Source organism: Mauremys mutica, chromosome 4, assembly GCF_020497125.1.
Source record: "Mauremys mutica isolate MM-2020 ecotype Southern chromosome 4, ASM2049712v1, whole genome shotgun sequence".
NCBI classification, from domain to species: Eukaryota; Metazoa; Chordata; order Testudines; family Geoemydidae; genus Mauremys; species Mauremys mutica.
The window spans coordinates 98,374,451-98,390,409 of record NC_059075.1 but is presented as its reverse complement, the minus strand read 5'-3'; the positions used below and the strand labels follow the sequence as shown (position 1 = coordinate 98,390,409).

The window sequence follows — 15,959 nt, the reverse complement described above, 5'->3', positions numbered from 1 at the left end:
TTTACCTCTCAACTTTTCTTTCTGCTCTTTGTTCAGCTATCTCCCTTCTTTTACTCACCTCAGGGAAGAAACGTTTATCATTAATCACTACAGTTACAATATATCAAACTAACTGGAAACCCCTGAAGATCATGGGAGTATGCTCAATTGGCATTAAATACTCAAATCTGCTTTTATGTGGTTCAGGTTTAGATTTTCAGAAATGCTAAAAATCTTGAGTGACAAGGTGGATGAAACAGTATCATTTGCTGGACCAACTTCTGTGGGTGAAAGAGACATGCTATTGAGCTACAGAGAGCTCTTCTTCAGGTCTGGGAAAGGTATTGAGAATGTCACAGCTAAATACAAGGTGAAACAGATTGTTTAGCAAAAGTAATTAACATATGTTTTAAGGGACCATTCAAAGTGAAGTGGCCCGTTAACCCCTCTGCAGTCATTCATAGGTCAAAAAAAGGATGTTAGTGGGTTACAGATTGTTGCAATGTGCCATACATCCAGTGTCTTTATTAAGACCATTATTTTTAGTGTCTAGCAAAGTTATGAATTTAAGCTCCCAGGCTTGTCTTTTGAAGGTGTGCAGGTTTCATTTGAGGACAAGGACTGAGAGGTCAGATACACTGTTTGAAAAATGTTTGCCCACAAGTGACATGCTGTTTGTCTATGATTGTTTTTCTGCGAGAGTTGATTTGGGAGCATAGTATCAGATGTGTTAGTTTAACAAATTTCTGAATCTGAATCCATCAAAAAGAAATTAGGTACCAATGTATAGCAGTGATGGTTCGGAGTAATATAGGAAAAATCCCTATAGGAATAGATAGGCGCATATATAGTATTTCAGACAATGAATTCTCATTTGAATGTTAGCTACTGGGCAGATATCTAAAATATTAAGCCACCGTAGGAACTTCCAGCTCGGTGCATACTTGCTTATTCTGTCCCCTCTATTTCCATAATGCAGACTGCTAAACTCTCATAGCTTTTGTAATGATACAGATGTGTAAGACATAATTTTCAAAAATGTAATTTTCTCCATAATAAAATTGTGGAAAACCAAGTTTATGAAGGAAAAAGCTTTTCAGATTTCTTTATAAAAAGGAGAAGAAAAAGATTGACAGGATTATAGTGGGATTACAATGCTTTTACTGGAATGCACAGATTTATGTAGTTGCATACATTTCTTCCATGTTAAGAATTTTTAGTGAATTGTACAAAGGATGGATATTTTTATAGATCAACAGATTAGCTGTTCGTCATTAATTTTACAGCATCCTAATTTCTGCCTAAGTGCCAATAAGTAGTTTACCGAATTTAAAGGGTAATAAAAATAAACTGTTGTTCAAATCCTGGCTGGGATGTATGTGTAGAGAATGAAATAATTTCTCTTTTCTGAAACTTTTCTGAAACTTCTGGAGCTAAAGTAACTGTAGAAATTATTATAATGCAATTTACTTCTGCGGGAAAACAATTATTAATTTAAAATATTTGCAGTATGAGAGAACAAAGGTGAATGACATAGTTGCTATTATTTTGTGTTTTAACAGTTGATTTCTGCATACTTGGATATGGGACAGGTGCCAGAACTGGCTTAGGTGATCACTGCATTTATTTCTCCAACTACAGTACAATCTGCAAAGTTCAAATTAGTGGTGAGCTACTGGGGTCAAAAGTCCCTGATAAAATGTAGCTCAGATAATCAGAAATGAGAGAATTGTGTGCCCTGGAAATCTGCTGTAATAGAAGGTAATTGGGATTATTTAACTGATTACAAATAAACACAAAAAAGATGTCACTAGTCATTGCAGGTTACTTAACCCCATTAAAAGGTTAAGTATATTTAGTTATAATTTATCGGCTTTTGTCCCCCTTACAGTCAATGGATTTGAAAGGGATCAGACCGTAAACTTGTATAAAAGGCTGTAATATTGGTTAACGATGCAATTTTCACATAAGCAACCCAGAAATGTAAATCAGGGAGTGAGTGTTTAGCACCATTAGATTCCTTTGAAATTCCTATCCTAAATGATAATACATATGTAATGTATACCTAAATTGGCTAAGTAAACATACAGATGTTTCTGATACCGTAACTAAAATAAAGACTAGAATAAAGACTCCTGAACAGGGCCGGCTCCAGGCACCAGCATTCCAAGCAGGTGCTTGGGGCAGCAATCTGCAAAGGGTGGCAGGCCGTGTGTTTTTGCCCCCCAACCTGCGTGCTGAATTGCTGCTGAGGACAGTGGGGGCAGTTCGTGTGCTGTTAGGGCGGCACGCGTGTTTCTGGGGTGGCGGCAATTCGGCGGCAGCTTTTATGTTCAGCTGTCGGTGGCGGTGCAGCTTCTGTCTTCTGGCTGAAGACAGAAGCTGCCGCCGAATTGCCGCCACCGCGGAAATGCGCGTGCCGCCCTAATGGTGCACGGAGTGCCCCTGCCATCTGTGGCGGCAATTCGGCGCGCTGCTTAGGGCAGCGAAAACAGTAGAGCCGGCCCAGCTCCTGAAGTTCCAGAATTTACTCAGTTCTCTTCAGAATACTATTTGTAGATTTCCAGTTTTATAATATCTTTTAATTTTGTAATCCCAATGCAAATAAATATTAATTTGATTTAAATGAATAAAAAAAATCCTAAATATTCTATAGAGTAACTAGTAATTGCTAAGAAGCTGTTGTTGCAAATGCATGAACAGCTGAATAACTTCATGGGAGTAGTCATTCTGAGTTCATCGTAACTACTAATGTAAACAAAGTATTTCACATATGTAACTCTTTGCAGGATTGGACCCTAAACTTGATGGAGAATTTTATTTAAATTCTGGAGCATCATTTGTTCAGTATACAGCTGAGCTATATTTATCAAAATACCAAACAGATATAGCTGAAGTATAAAATAAGGGGAGCTTCCTGTAATGGCATCATTTTAACTCACTCTATCTTCTTAGAAGCAATGAGACTATCTGCCAGATGTTTCTATTGTGAAACATGATTTAGCATTAATAATTTAGCTGACACCTGGAGATACTGGCATAAACAATGACTTTTTAAAAGATGATGCAGTTCTAATTTAGGAATCACTGTTTCATATGTTTTCTTTGTAACTTTAGTTCAACGACTGACAAATTTATGCACATTGGCTCTAAAATTTTATTGCACTCAAGATGTTAAAACTGAAATGAATGGTTAAAAAAAGAGATTTGAAGAGAGACCAAATGTTTCTCAGTGTTTATTTATGGGATATTTGCATATCAGATTGTAATATATTAAATTTTAGGATCAAATTCCCATCTGATTATAATATATAATAATAATAGTATATCTAGCTGCACACAAACTAACATAGGGCACTACTCATAGAAACATCATAGTACAAATATTTAGGATCAGATTCTTCAAGACAAATTTCTATGTAAGCATATTAACTTGGATGACTTTCAAAAATCATACCCTTGAAATCTGTAGCAATATTGTTAGAATTTGTTAAGTCAACAACATATCATAATGGACTAAAAGACTATCTTCAGAAAGTTTTATGAACTACTTCTAGATAATTTATTCATAGTTATGATTCTATATCATATTCTTAGCCTACAACCATTGTGTAAAGTGTGTCTGTTCAAAATATTAATAATTTATATCACTTCCTAAACAAAAAATAGGTAAGAAAGAAATTCACAGTACCATATATGGGAAGCTGCTACTGTATTTTAAAAATACTCTCACATTAGTTATAAAGATAGTTTTTTCTAAATAAAAACAACGAGGAGTCCGGTGGCACCTAAAGACTATCTAAATGATACTCTTTAGCCAAAGCAAAAACAAATAGATAATTTACTCTTATTTTTTAAAGGACACTATACAAATATTAATTCTGGTAAATGAATGGCTTATCCTAGAAAAAAATAAATAGTTGATTTTACAGAGAGAAATGTAGTTTGGAGTGTAATAGAAACACTTAAATTGGCCAAAAAAGATGAGAGAAAAGGTGGGTGAGGTAATATCTTTTATTGGAACAACTTCTGTCGGTGAGAGAAATAAGCTTTAGAGATGAAGAGGAGCTCGGTGTAAGCTTGAAAGCTTGTCTCTCTCTCCAACAGAAGTTGAAGATATTACCTCACCCACCTTGTCTCTCTAATATTCTGGGTGAACACGGCTACATCAACATTGCATTAGAAAAAGATGGGCAGAATAGGAAACTTTATCAATGCTTACCTGAAAATCTCCTTTTTTTGAGTAATAAGGTCCACAGATGTGTTACAATGGGTATTTCATCCTGCTTGCAGCTTGGGGCAGAACCAGACCTCTCAGTCACTGGCAACAGGAGAACATGAAGTTCCCTCCTGTTGAGACAACTTCCCTGGCCAGGATGATTCAAATCTAATTTCTTAAATTACAGATGATGTTACATATACCTGGAGGAAAAACATCTATTTCTCCTACTTTAGAGCAGTCTATCTAATGATTACAAACTTAAATCCTTGGATATCAATTTCCATCTCTATTCTGGATGATCTGGTTTTCTGCAGGGTGAGACAGATCTGTGGACCTTATTACCAGAAGAAAGGAAATTTTCAGGTAAGCATGGATACATTTTCCTATTCTTTGTGCTACGGTTCACAGATACCTTACACTGGGATTTTCATAGCAGTCTCTCTCCAAGGTGGGAAACAGGACCATTAAATATGGAAATTCAAAACAAGGCACTTTATAATTACATAAATAAATATAAGAAGAACAGGAGTACTTGTGGCACCTTAGAGGCTCACAAATTTGTGGATACAGACTAACACGCCTGCTACTCTGAAATAAATAAATATACACACTCTCTTAATAATAGCCAGTGTTACTGGCCCTGCCTGTAATATACATCTTCCTCTGGGCATTAAGGTGTAGAGAATATATCTGCCAAAAGAAAGGAAATGGCATTGGCTTAGATTGGATGACCAATATGCAGAATTTGGTGAACAAATGACCACCTAGCAGATCTCAGTACTGGAGTCCTGACTGCTCTGACCTGAGATTATTAGTGCACCTAAATACTGCTTAACCAAAAGAGGAATATTTCTTAGATTTCCTTAGGGAATTAATGCTATCACAGTTGGGAGGAGTATGTGTCTGAATTAAAAGTACAACAACGGGTCATTTGAGAAGGCTCCCAACTTCAAATTTAAAAAGCTCATCTGATTGTAGATAGCAGCCACTGTGAATCAAGTGAGAAACCGAGCAGAGGGGAAGGAGGGTGGGTCATGCAATACCCACAGGGGCCACACACCTCAAGGAACTCCAGTTACTATAAGGTAAGTAACTTTCCTTCTTCAAGATCTGGTCCCTATAGGTATTCACTGTTGATGACTTCCCAGCAGTGCATGTTGAGGAGGAGGGGACTAGGAAGTGTTCTGCACACTGATTGTAGGATCACTGAACCAAAAGAAGCATCCTTGGCAGAAACTCGAAGCAGGGCATAATGCTTAGTAAAAGTGTGAATGGTGCCCTAGTTGCTGCTCTGCAGATCTCCAAGAGGAGAATAACTTGTAGGGATGCTACCGAGGCAGCTTGGGATCTAGTTGAATGAACCCTGACCCTCTGAGGAGGAGGCACCTCCATAAACACATAGCATAGGAGGATGTAGCTGGGAATCCATTTAGAGAATGTTTAAAAAGAGACTACTTACCCCTTTATCCTCTTGATTATGGAGATGAACAATCTTGGAGACTTCCGAAAGGGTTTTGTCCTGTGTAAGTAGAAGTCAAGAGCTCTTTGTATATCTAGGAAGTGGAACTTCCTGTCTTCCCTGTTATCATGAGACTTGGGATAGAAGACAGACAAATGAACAGTTCGGTTCAGGTGAAATTCAGAAGGTATCTTTGTGAGAAACTTGGGATGAAATCTCAGGATATTTTATCCTTGTGAAACACTGTGTAAGGAGGGTCTGCCATAAGGGCCCTGAGCTCTCCCCCTCTCCTCCAGCAAAGGTGATTGCCATTAGCAAGGCCCCTCTCATAGACTGGTGTAGGAAGGAGCAAGAGGTCAAGGGCTCAAATAGCAGGGTCACGAGTGCAGTTAGCACCAGGTTGGGGGTCACAAGATTGGACCTCTTGTGAGCAGGATCTCTCTAAATTCATTGTCCATCCAAAAATCAGGAGATGGAGGGATCTCCAGTTGGGATGGATGATCCTGCCACTATTCTGAGACAGTAGGTCCAGAAACATTTGTAGGTATTTGTATAGGCAAGAGCCATCCGTAGGTCAGTGGTGAACCACAACTGCCTTGGCCACCATGATACTATCATAATTACAGTTCCCTTGTCCTGCTTGATCTTCCTGAGGACACAAAGTAGTAGGGTGATGGGAGGTAAGGCATAAATCAATGGGTTCAACCACTGTACCAGGAAAACATCCCCTCTTGAATTGTGCCACTGGATAACTCAAGAGCAGTAGGCTGGGCACTTCTTGTTTTCTTAGGTTAAAAAGATATCCCAGGATGGGAATCCCCACTGTCGTAAAATATACTGCATCACCAAAGAGCGGAGCTCCCACTTGTGATCCTTGTGAAAATGCTTCCTGAGGCTGTCCACCAGGGAGCATATTACTTCTAAAAGGTGCACTGTTGAGAGGATAATTTGATACTGAATGCATCAGTTTGAGAATTTGATTGCTTCCCGCAGAACGGGCTGGACTTTGCTTCCCCTTATTTGTTTATGTAGATTCACAGTTCCAATGCCAAAAGGGAGATTGTGATAATCTAGTCCAGTAGGTCTCAACCCAGGATACATGTATTTCTGGGCGGAGGTACGCAGAGGTCTTCCAGGAGGTATAACAGCTCATCTAGATATTTGCCTAGTTTTGCAACAGGCTACATAAAAAGCATTAGTGAAGTCAGTACAAACTAAAATTTCATACAGACAATGACTTGTTTATACTGCTCTCTATACTATACACTGAAATGTAACTTCAATGTTTATATGACAATTAATTTTTATAATTATATGGGAAAAATCTGAAAGTAAGCAATTTTTCAGTAATAGTGTGTGGTGATGCTTTTTTTGGGTCATGTCTGATTTTGTAAGCAAGTGGTTTTTAAGCGAGGTGTAACTTGGGGGTATGCAAGACAAATCAGACTCCTGAAATGGGTACACTAGTCTGCAAAGGTTGAGAGCCACTGATCTAGTCTGACCTCCTGTATAACCCAGGCCTTAGAACTTCCCCAAAATAATTCCTAGATCAGATCTTTTAGAAAAACATCCAGTCTTGATTTAAAAATTGCCAGTGATGGAGAATCTACTTTGGTAAATTGTTCAAATGGTTAACTACCCTCACTGATAAAAATGTATGTATTATTTCCAGGCTGACTTGGCTAGCTTTAACTTGCAGCCATTGGATTGTTTCATACCTTTCTGTGCTAGACTGAAGATCCATTATCAAATATTTATTCTCCACATAGGTACTTGAAGACTGTAATCAAGTCATCCCTTAGCCTATTCTTTGTTAAGCTAAATAGATCGAGCTCCTTGAGTCTATCACTATAAGGCATGCTTTCTAATCCTTTAATCATTCTCATGGCTTTTCTCCGATTTATCAACAACCTTCTTCAATTGTGGACACCAGAACTGGACACAGTATTCCAGCAGCAGTGGCACCAGTGCCAAATATAAAGGTAAAATAACCTCTCTACTCCTACTCAAAATTCCCATTTATGCATCCAAGGATTGTACTAGCCCTTTTGGCTACAGCATTGCACTGGGAGCTCATATTCAGCTGATTATCTACAATAGAGTTGCCCATCCTATAAATATGGCCTAAATTCTTGTTCCTACATGTACACATTTACATATTAAAACATGTTGTTTGCTTGTGCCCAACTTACCAAGCAATCCAGACTGCTCTGTATCAGTGACCTATCCTCTTAATTTTTTTATCATTCCCCCAATTTTTGTGTCACGTGAATATTTTATCAGTGATTTTTCTGTTTTCTTACAGGTCATTGATAAAAATGTTACATAGCACAGGGACAAAACAACTGATCCCTACAGGCCCCCACTAGAAACACACCCAATTCAATGATCATTCCCCATTTACAAATACACTTCAAGATCTATCGGTTAGCCAATTTTTATTCCATTTAATGGGTGCCATGTTAATTTTATCTTTTTCTAGTTTTTTAATCAAAATGTCAAGCAGAACCAAGTCAAATGTCTTAATGAAGTCTAAGTACATTACATCAATACTATTTACCTTTATCAACCAACTTGTAATCTCATCAAAAGAGATGTGTCAGGATTCATTTTCTGATAAACCCATGTTGATTGGCATTAATTATATTACCCTTCTTTAATTCTTTATCAGTTGAATCCTCTATCAGTTGCTCCTGCTCCTGTTTGGGAGGTAATCTTTGTTGAAAGCAGTGCTGGGGTCCTCAGAGTCTGGGGCCCAAAAGTACAGATCACAGGAGTCCCAGTATGTCCAGTGGGCAGGATCATAACAATCAGGCAGCAAGGAGGGGGGTACCATTGGTCACTAGCCCAACAATGTGGGTCCTGAGAACTTGGAGGCATCTGGGAGGCCCTGGAAGTCCTCTCTGGGATCAAGTCCTGTTTCTGAACCACTGGAGTAGGGGTTGTTTGACTCTATTGGTGGAACTGATGGTACAATGTGTCTTAGGACCGTCTGGACAGAGGCAGGAATGGGCAAATAGGGTACCGACGGTGTTGGAGCACTTATAGCATGACTGGTGCTCAGGATTGGCAATTGATGTAGTGATGGTGCAAGGATAGAATTGGGTCAGAAAAACTGGTGATCAGGGATGTGTGTAAATTGCCAGATCCTTGAAAAGGGTATACTAATGAGAGGAGAGCTGGCAGGAGTCTTGGGTCTGGATGGATCCATCAGTGAGTGTTTGGATGCAGCAGTATTTGTACTGTGCAGTACTATCAGTGCAGACAGTGAAAGTTCCTTTGTGTGATGCAGGGGTCAGTCCTGCCCCTGTCAGAGATGGCTTCAGAATGGTGGTAGCTCCTAGTTTTGTTGATGCTGATCCATGCTGCCTGTTAGCTCTGGGTTGAACCCGCCTTGTGGCACAGAGTCTCACTTGGTGGTAAGAGAAGAGGAGAAGCAGGCTTTTTCTTAGAGGACACATGGAGTGGTTTGTCCCTCTTTTAATGAGGGTGTTTATCTTCACCCTCCTCATGCCTCCATTTAGTGGAGTCCTTGCGTCTGCTGGAGGATTCCTAGCTAGAGAGCGCTGGTGACGGCGGGCCACTACCAGGAGGCTCATGTCGGTAAGATGGGGATCAGGAGGGGGCAGGATCAGATTGGGGCTTCAAGGACATCTTCATTAAATATCTGCAGTCTTGAGACTGCTTAGTACAAGGGGAAATGAGCAACAGATATCACTTTTTGGAGCAATGTGCGATTCTCCAAGGCAAAACAGGCAGCTCTAGCAATGGTCAGTAGTCAGAAAGAACCAGGGACAGGACAGACAAGGCTTGAAGCTTGAAACCTTGGGCATACCAAAGAGTGGGAGAACAAAGGGAGGGAACCACCCAAATCCCAAACTATCTAACTAGACTTAACTAAGCTAACTATCTAAGAAAAACGATTTACAAAACTATTTTCAGAGCCAAAGTTTGAGCAGTAACATTGGAAAGGCTATGCACAGAGAAGGGTTCTGTCCCGGACTGGGACCGGTGGAAAAGAACTGGTAAAGCCATCGGTCCATGCCACCCCTTATGAGTCCCTCAAGGAAGAAACTGGCCTGGGGCCCAACTGTGGGCTCCCCAGAAATTCTACTCCAGCCTACTGCATGGGATTCACATGGGCCAGATAGTTCTGTTTCCCCACTGGATGTATTGGCTCGGTATATGAGTAGGCATCCTGAAAGGGAAGGTCTGTTACAGAGGGGCAGCACGACCAGAAGGCTGGGTCCAAAAGCCTCTTACAGAAGTAGTTCTCAACCAGGGGTCCGGGGACCCCTGGGGGCCACGAGCAGGTTTTAGGGGAAGTTCCAAGTGACTTTACAGAGTTATATGGTGGCAAAGATGGACACCAGGGTATTATGTCCAGGACAGACTAAGTGTGTGTCCGGACAGGTTTCAAGACCCTCCCTCTGTTCAAAGTCAGCCCCACCATTTTGGGGCCACCCCAAGAGAGTGTCAATGTGTCTGACGCTGTTCTGACTGGGGTATCCAGCAGTGCCACAATGGAGCCAAAGCACTAAGCCTCACAGAGACAACTGTCCCAAGGCTTTGCAGGAGGCTCACAGGCTCCAGCTCTCCACCCCAACCCCTGTGAAGAGCAGGAACAAAAGACTGAGGCTGCTGATTTTGCTTCCCCAGCAGCAGCAACCCTGGGGTAGTCACAAGGTGCTTCCTTCCTCTTGCTCTCTCTCGGTGTGGGGAGAGAGAAGGAAGGAATCACAGCCAGGAGGCCCCAGGGCAAGAGCCTGCAAAGCCCCTGCTATTGCCCCATGCCCGGGATCCCTTGTCAGCAGCAGCCCTGCCTGAAAAGAGGGGGGGAGCAGGTGGAGGATGCTTGCCTCCCAGCACAGCTGATGCCCTCAGGCTCCCTCTCGCACTTGCCTTGAGCTGAGATTTGGAGACCTTGCCGCTCCAGTCCAGGTCCAGGGTGGTGAAGGCGTGCCAGATGGTCTTGAGCAGCTCCTCTTTCAGCCCCCACAAGGGCAGTAGGAAGTGACTGAGCCCTGGGCAGCCACTGGCTGAGGATCGTGCGCGCCCTGTTCCACCTCCCACTGACCTCTCGCGTAAAGTAGCCCTGAGTTGGGCCAGCCCTGGCAGCAGGCTGGAACCAGCCCCTGAAAGGCAAAATCCTCCCTGGCCCTCCTCACCCTGCCCTCCGACCCCGAGCTTACCCGTGGGGCTGCACGGCAGGCTCAGGCCCCACACGTGGAGCCCAGGTGGGCAGCTTGGGCCCGTTAGTCATTATCACAGTGAAATGTTAGGCCCCGATCCTGGCAATGCTCCCAGCCAGGGCTGAGCGCAGGTGCACTGTGTGGGGAGTGACGCTGTCCCGAGGCAGAAGTGGTTGCAGGCTTAGGGCCTTGTTTTCTGTAATGTCTTTCAAATGAAACATGTAGCCCCAAAATGCTTTACAGCAGTGGTTCTCAACCAGGGGTCCGGGGCCCCTTTGGGGGCCATGAGCAGATTTTGGTGGTCCGTCAAGCAGAGCCAGCATCAGACTCACTGGGGCCCAGGGCAGAAAGCTGAAGCTCCACTGAATGGGGCTGAAGCCCAAGGCCCTGTGCCCCACAACCTGGGGCTGAAGCCGAAGCCTGAGCAGCTTAGCTTCCTGGGGCACCCTGTGGCAACTGCCCTGTTTGCTACCCCCTAATGCTGACCCTGGCTTTTATATCGAGAAAATCAGTTGTGGTGACACAGATGGGCCATGGAGGTTTTATAGCATGTTGCCGTCTCTCTTGCTTGGGGAAGAGGGCAGATGGGACTGAGAGAGAGAAAATGGATCCCGCCCAGAACTGGTTGTGCTCCCCTGTGAGACACTTGCTAAGGGGCAGCAGGAGACACAGACCCTTCCTTTTGTCTCTGGCTTTTCTCAGCCTAGCTTGCTCCCTGAAGCCTGTAGCAGCCCCAGCTGCTGCAAATGCCTCAGAATGGGAAGCAGAGCTAAGAAGACAATCTCCCTAAAATCACAAACAGCCCTGGGACACAGCTGGGAATGAGACAGGCACATTATTGAGCTGAAATTTAGACTAAAATTTTTAAATAAAAACTGGAATTTCCCTCAGAAAAGCTCTGCAGCAGGATGGGCTGGCAGAGCTGCTGGCCACCTGAGGCAGAAAAAAGGGAGGGAACTTTGGGTGCTGGGGCATTCCCCTGCTGTCAGTGACTGACAGGTCTGGTTCTGCCCCAAAGATGCAAGCTGGCCGAAGTACAATTGTAGCAGATCTGTGGACCTTAGCATGAAGCAGAAATGAAGCCACAGACTGAAGTTTTACTGAAGAGTTCTGAAACACCACCAACTCTCTAATTATTGTATAAGCTTCTTCTGCTTCCAAAAGCGATGGAGTGAAAAGTCTCCCCACAGTTACCTGCAAAGAGAAGAGCTGGCTGCCACATATAGGACAGCTGACATTCTCTTTGTAGAAAATGAATGTACTGTCTGCACCAGATCAGAAAAGCCTTCTTGTGATTTAAGCTCCTTTGTGTACTATGTGAAGCTTGCCTCTAACTCAGAGCTTCTATTTGAAATCCCTCTGTAAATCACCTTACACGATACACAATACCAGCTACTACTATTTAGCATGGACAGTGTATGTTCTACCAATAGCTTCACTATTTTCCTTCTTTTTCCTGCAAACAGGGAAATCTTATCTCATAAGAGTGAAAGGGAAGTCTCTATTTCTTTTTCAATGCATTATCTATTAATAGCTCTGCAATGATGGCCCTATGCATCCATTTTCCAAACACTGAATAGGCATAGATTTGTTATGCTTACCTGATGCACACAGTCCAGGAACTGTAAGAAAATGGGAGCAAATCCACTACCCTGACAATTGAGGGTCACATTACTACGCTGATTGAACTTATGACCAAAAGAGAGCCATTCTTTTTCCACTAACATTTGGAAGCCTTCAAGCGTCCTGTAGAATGGATCACTGAGTAATTGCACCAGAGACACCACCTAGATCACAAAACAGAGTGCGCTGGCATTAATATTAGATATATCATATTTAAATCTAGAGTTTTGTTCAACAAACTGAAATGTTCTAAACTTGTTTTTATGAAATACTGCAAGGCATCAAAAGCATTAAAATATATTAAGTTATTAATTGGAGAAGTTACTAGATAAGTGATTTACAATGGCAGAAATGATCCAAATTTGGATAAGAGCAAGTTTCATATAAAAGAGCTTCAACTAAAGTGAGGTTTTACTGAATTTGGGGGGAAACAAGCAAATTCGAGTGACTACAGAATTTGGAAGTCACTACAATATTTGCCAGATTTAAATTAAATTAAAATTAAAAACATTTTCTCAATAGACAAGAATGACAAACATTTAGAAAATGGGTGCTGGCCATCTCAGCTGGCAGAGGATTGCAGAAAAGGACCTGGAAGGTGGTGGACTATACCCTCTGGAGTGATGCCATGTTACCTGCAGTCCTTCCTTTATCAGCTAGCAGGTAGTGGCTAAAAGGCAATACTGGGTCTCTTCCTGCTCTGTCTATATCCCTCCACTCCTCCCTTATAATTTAAAAATGGAGGAGTGGACAGTGTTAAGTTTCATTTGTGCTTTTGTTTGTACAGAGCTATGAGTTGTGTGTCAGGTTCTTAAACAATCTGACAGAATTACTGATTTGCTGCATGTACCTTTTGGATTATGATGCATTTACACAGGCACAATCTACTCACTGAATGGCTCAGCTGTCGCTTTTCATTTAATGCATGATTTGTTTCACAAGATCTATACTTTGGTAATTTGTTCTGGCAGCAGATGCTACAGGGTCAGAACTGTGAGTGTGCATGGGAAAGAGTCTCTCGAACACATAATGGTAGAGATAAGGGTGTAATGCCCATCAACTCACCTTGTGTGCCAAAATGTGTTTCAGCCACAAAGTTAAGCAAGTTCTTGTGGGGAATTTTAGCCTTTCCTCATGCAGTAGTCTGCACAGGGCTGCAGACCTTGGTTAGGCCCTTGAATTGTGCAGGGCCATCAAGACCTTGGGTGAAAGCATACTGTTTTGACTGCTTGTTTGGGATTTGAAAATCAAAGTGGATGAAGAGTGGGGACAGATCCAGGTAGCCCTTGCCTTTTCCCTGCTGCCAGGACAGGTTGTGTTTAGGAATTTGTTGTTTAAAGTTGTGAGAAAATTACAGCTAAGTGGCCAAAATCTCATGCTTGGTGTTTACTAGCTCCCACCATTCACACATTTGTAATAGCAGCTTACCTGTGCAGTAATATCCCAACCATCTTCCAAACAAACCATAACTGAAGAACCATTCTCAAGGAGCTCTGATATCACCACACCCAATTGCATTATCCTGTGAAGCTACATAATATAAAAAAATAAGTAACATACTAAGAGTGCAGAATTAATCTGTTAATATTGCCGAATGCTTATAGATTCATATCATACCATTCATGATTTAAACTATAAATATTAAATATATTAAATACATTTTTATATCTATCTATCTATCTATCTAAATATTAAACCGTTTATTTTATTTAGGAAGTTTTAACAGGTTTACAAATCCTTGCCAGGTAAATATCAGAGACAAAGCAATAATCATTATATCAGTGAAACACAGTAAGATAATTACCGTATCATTCTGTTTAACAAGATGTTACCATATTATTAAGCATCTTTATACTATCCATATCATATTTCCAGTGATTTTATTAAATTGCGTGAAATCTCTGATCACACATATTTAACAAATCCGCTGTCTGTCAAATGTTAATATTAAAAGAAGTTAGACACGTGTGCTGTTTTCTCTGCAGGTGAGTGTACTTTGTGTATTGAATAAATGGTAACCAAATATTTAAGCATATATTTGTTGTCTGTCTATTTTACTGGGTACGTAACTGATGAGTTAATTTTTCTTTAACAAAATCTACAGAGAATGTCGATTGTTCAAACTCTTCAGAATTTTAAATTTATTCATTTAGAAAGCAAGTTTCTGTTTTATGGAAATAGATCAACTCTTTTTTCTCTTATATTTTGTTTTTGGCCAGGCTGGCTGGGATGTGGGCAAGTATATGCTCAAGTATTCATTATGGTACTAGTCCTACAAACACTTAAGCACAGTTGTAACTTTACCCTCATGAACAGTCCTATTGATTTCAGTGTGACTCCTTATGGGATTATATTTACATGTGTGCTGAAAAGTGTTTGTAGGATTGGAGTCTCTTTCTTGTTATCAAGCTCATATTTTGCGAACATTTTCCTGATTTATATAATGAATAACAATTTTATTCCTAAAAATGAGAAACTTTCTGTTTTTAGTTTCTACCATTTGTATGGTGTATGGTAATCCAAGATCAAATGTCACAGTAGAACACACTTGTGTAAGCAGCTTTAATGTAGGCCGAACATGGCTATTTCAGTTTTCAACAGTAGGAGGAAACCCATTGCGTGTTGTATTGGACACAATCCAAACAAGATTAAGATTAACAGTGAAAAGTCTCAAAGCTTGAAAGTGAGGAATGGAAAAGATGTTGACTATGTTACAGGAAAGAAAGCAATGTAGGTGCAAAGACACAATATAAGACAAATCTAGGTTCATGGATGTAAAAAAAAGAAAAAGAATCAGCTGCGAAAGGAGAGTACAAGAGAAAGGACTCAGGGAGAACAGAGGGAAGGTGGAGAAAGAAAGTGAAAGACAGAGTCTGCCTTAGAGACTCCCAAACAAGACATAACTTTAGAAAATTCATCTTTCATATTCTGAGCCTTTATTAAATAGCATTTATTCTGTTACCAAAAGATGTAAAAGGGAAAAATACTTATACTACAGAAGTATTTAAAATACTTATGATACATAAATACAAAACTGTTACTTAACTCCTTGTAATTGTTGTTTGAGATGCGTTGTATGTCTATTCCACTGTAAGTGTGTACGCATCTCATGCATGGGTGCTGGAGAGTTTTCCCTAGCAGTACCTGTAGGGGCAGCTACACACGCATCTTAGCTTCCCCCTGATCGGAGCCCAGGGATATAATGGGTGGAACAGCCCTACCCCTCCTTTCATTTTTTCATACCAGAATCTTAGAAGATAGAATCTGATGAGTTGGGGAAAAGGTTGGGTTGTGGAATGGACATATTCGAGAACAAGCTATGAGAAGATAAGTAACCATTTTTCTTCTTTGAGTGATTGTGTATTCCACTGCAGCTCCAAGCTGTTTCTCAATGGAGGTGGGCCTAGGAGTCTCTTCTGAAGAAGGGCTGTAGGACTGCTTTCCCCATATTCACATCATCTTGTGATGCTGCAGTAGTTGCATA

At 41.2% G+C, this 15,959-nt stretch overlaps 1 protein-coding gene across 3 annotated transcripts in view; it reads right to left on the bottom strand.

Annotated features, from left to right (window-relative positions):
• SBF2 (SET binding factor 2) overlaps positions 1-15,959 on the bottom strand; it is a 595,592-nt gene that overhangs the window by 34,082 nt on the left and 545,551 nt on the right. For all 3 annotated transcript variants that reach the window (XM_045015032.1, XM_045015034.1, XM_045015033.1), the window contains 2 exons: positions 13,904-14,005; positions 12,454-12,639 (listed from right to left, as the gene is read on the bottom strand). In XM_045015032.1, the coding sequence (XP_044870967.1) occupies positions 12,454-12,639; positions 13,904-14,005 (288 nt within the window). The remainder of the gene's footprint in view (positions 1-12,453; positions 12,640-13,903; positions 14,006-15,959) is intronic.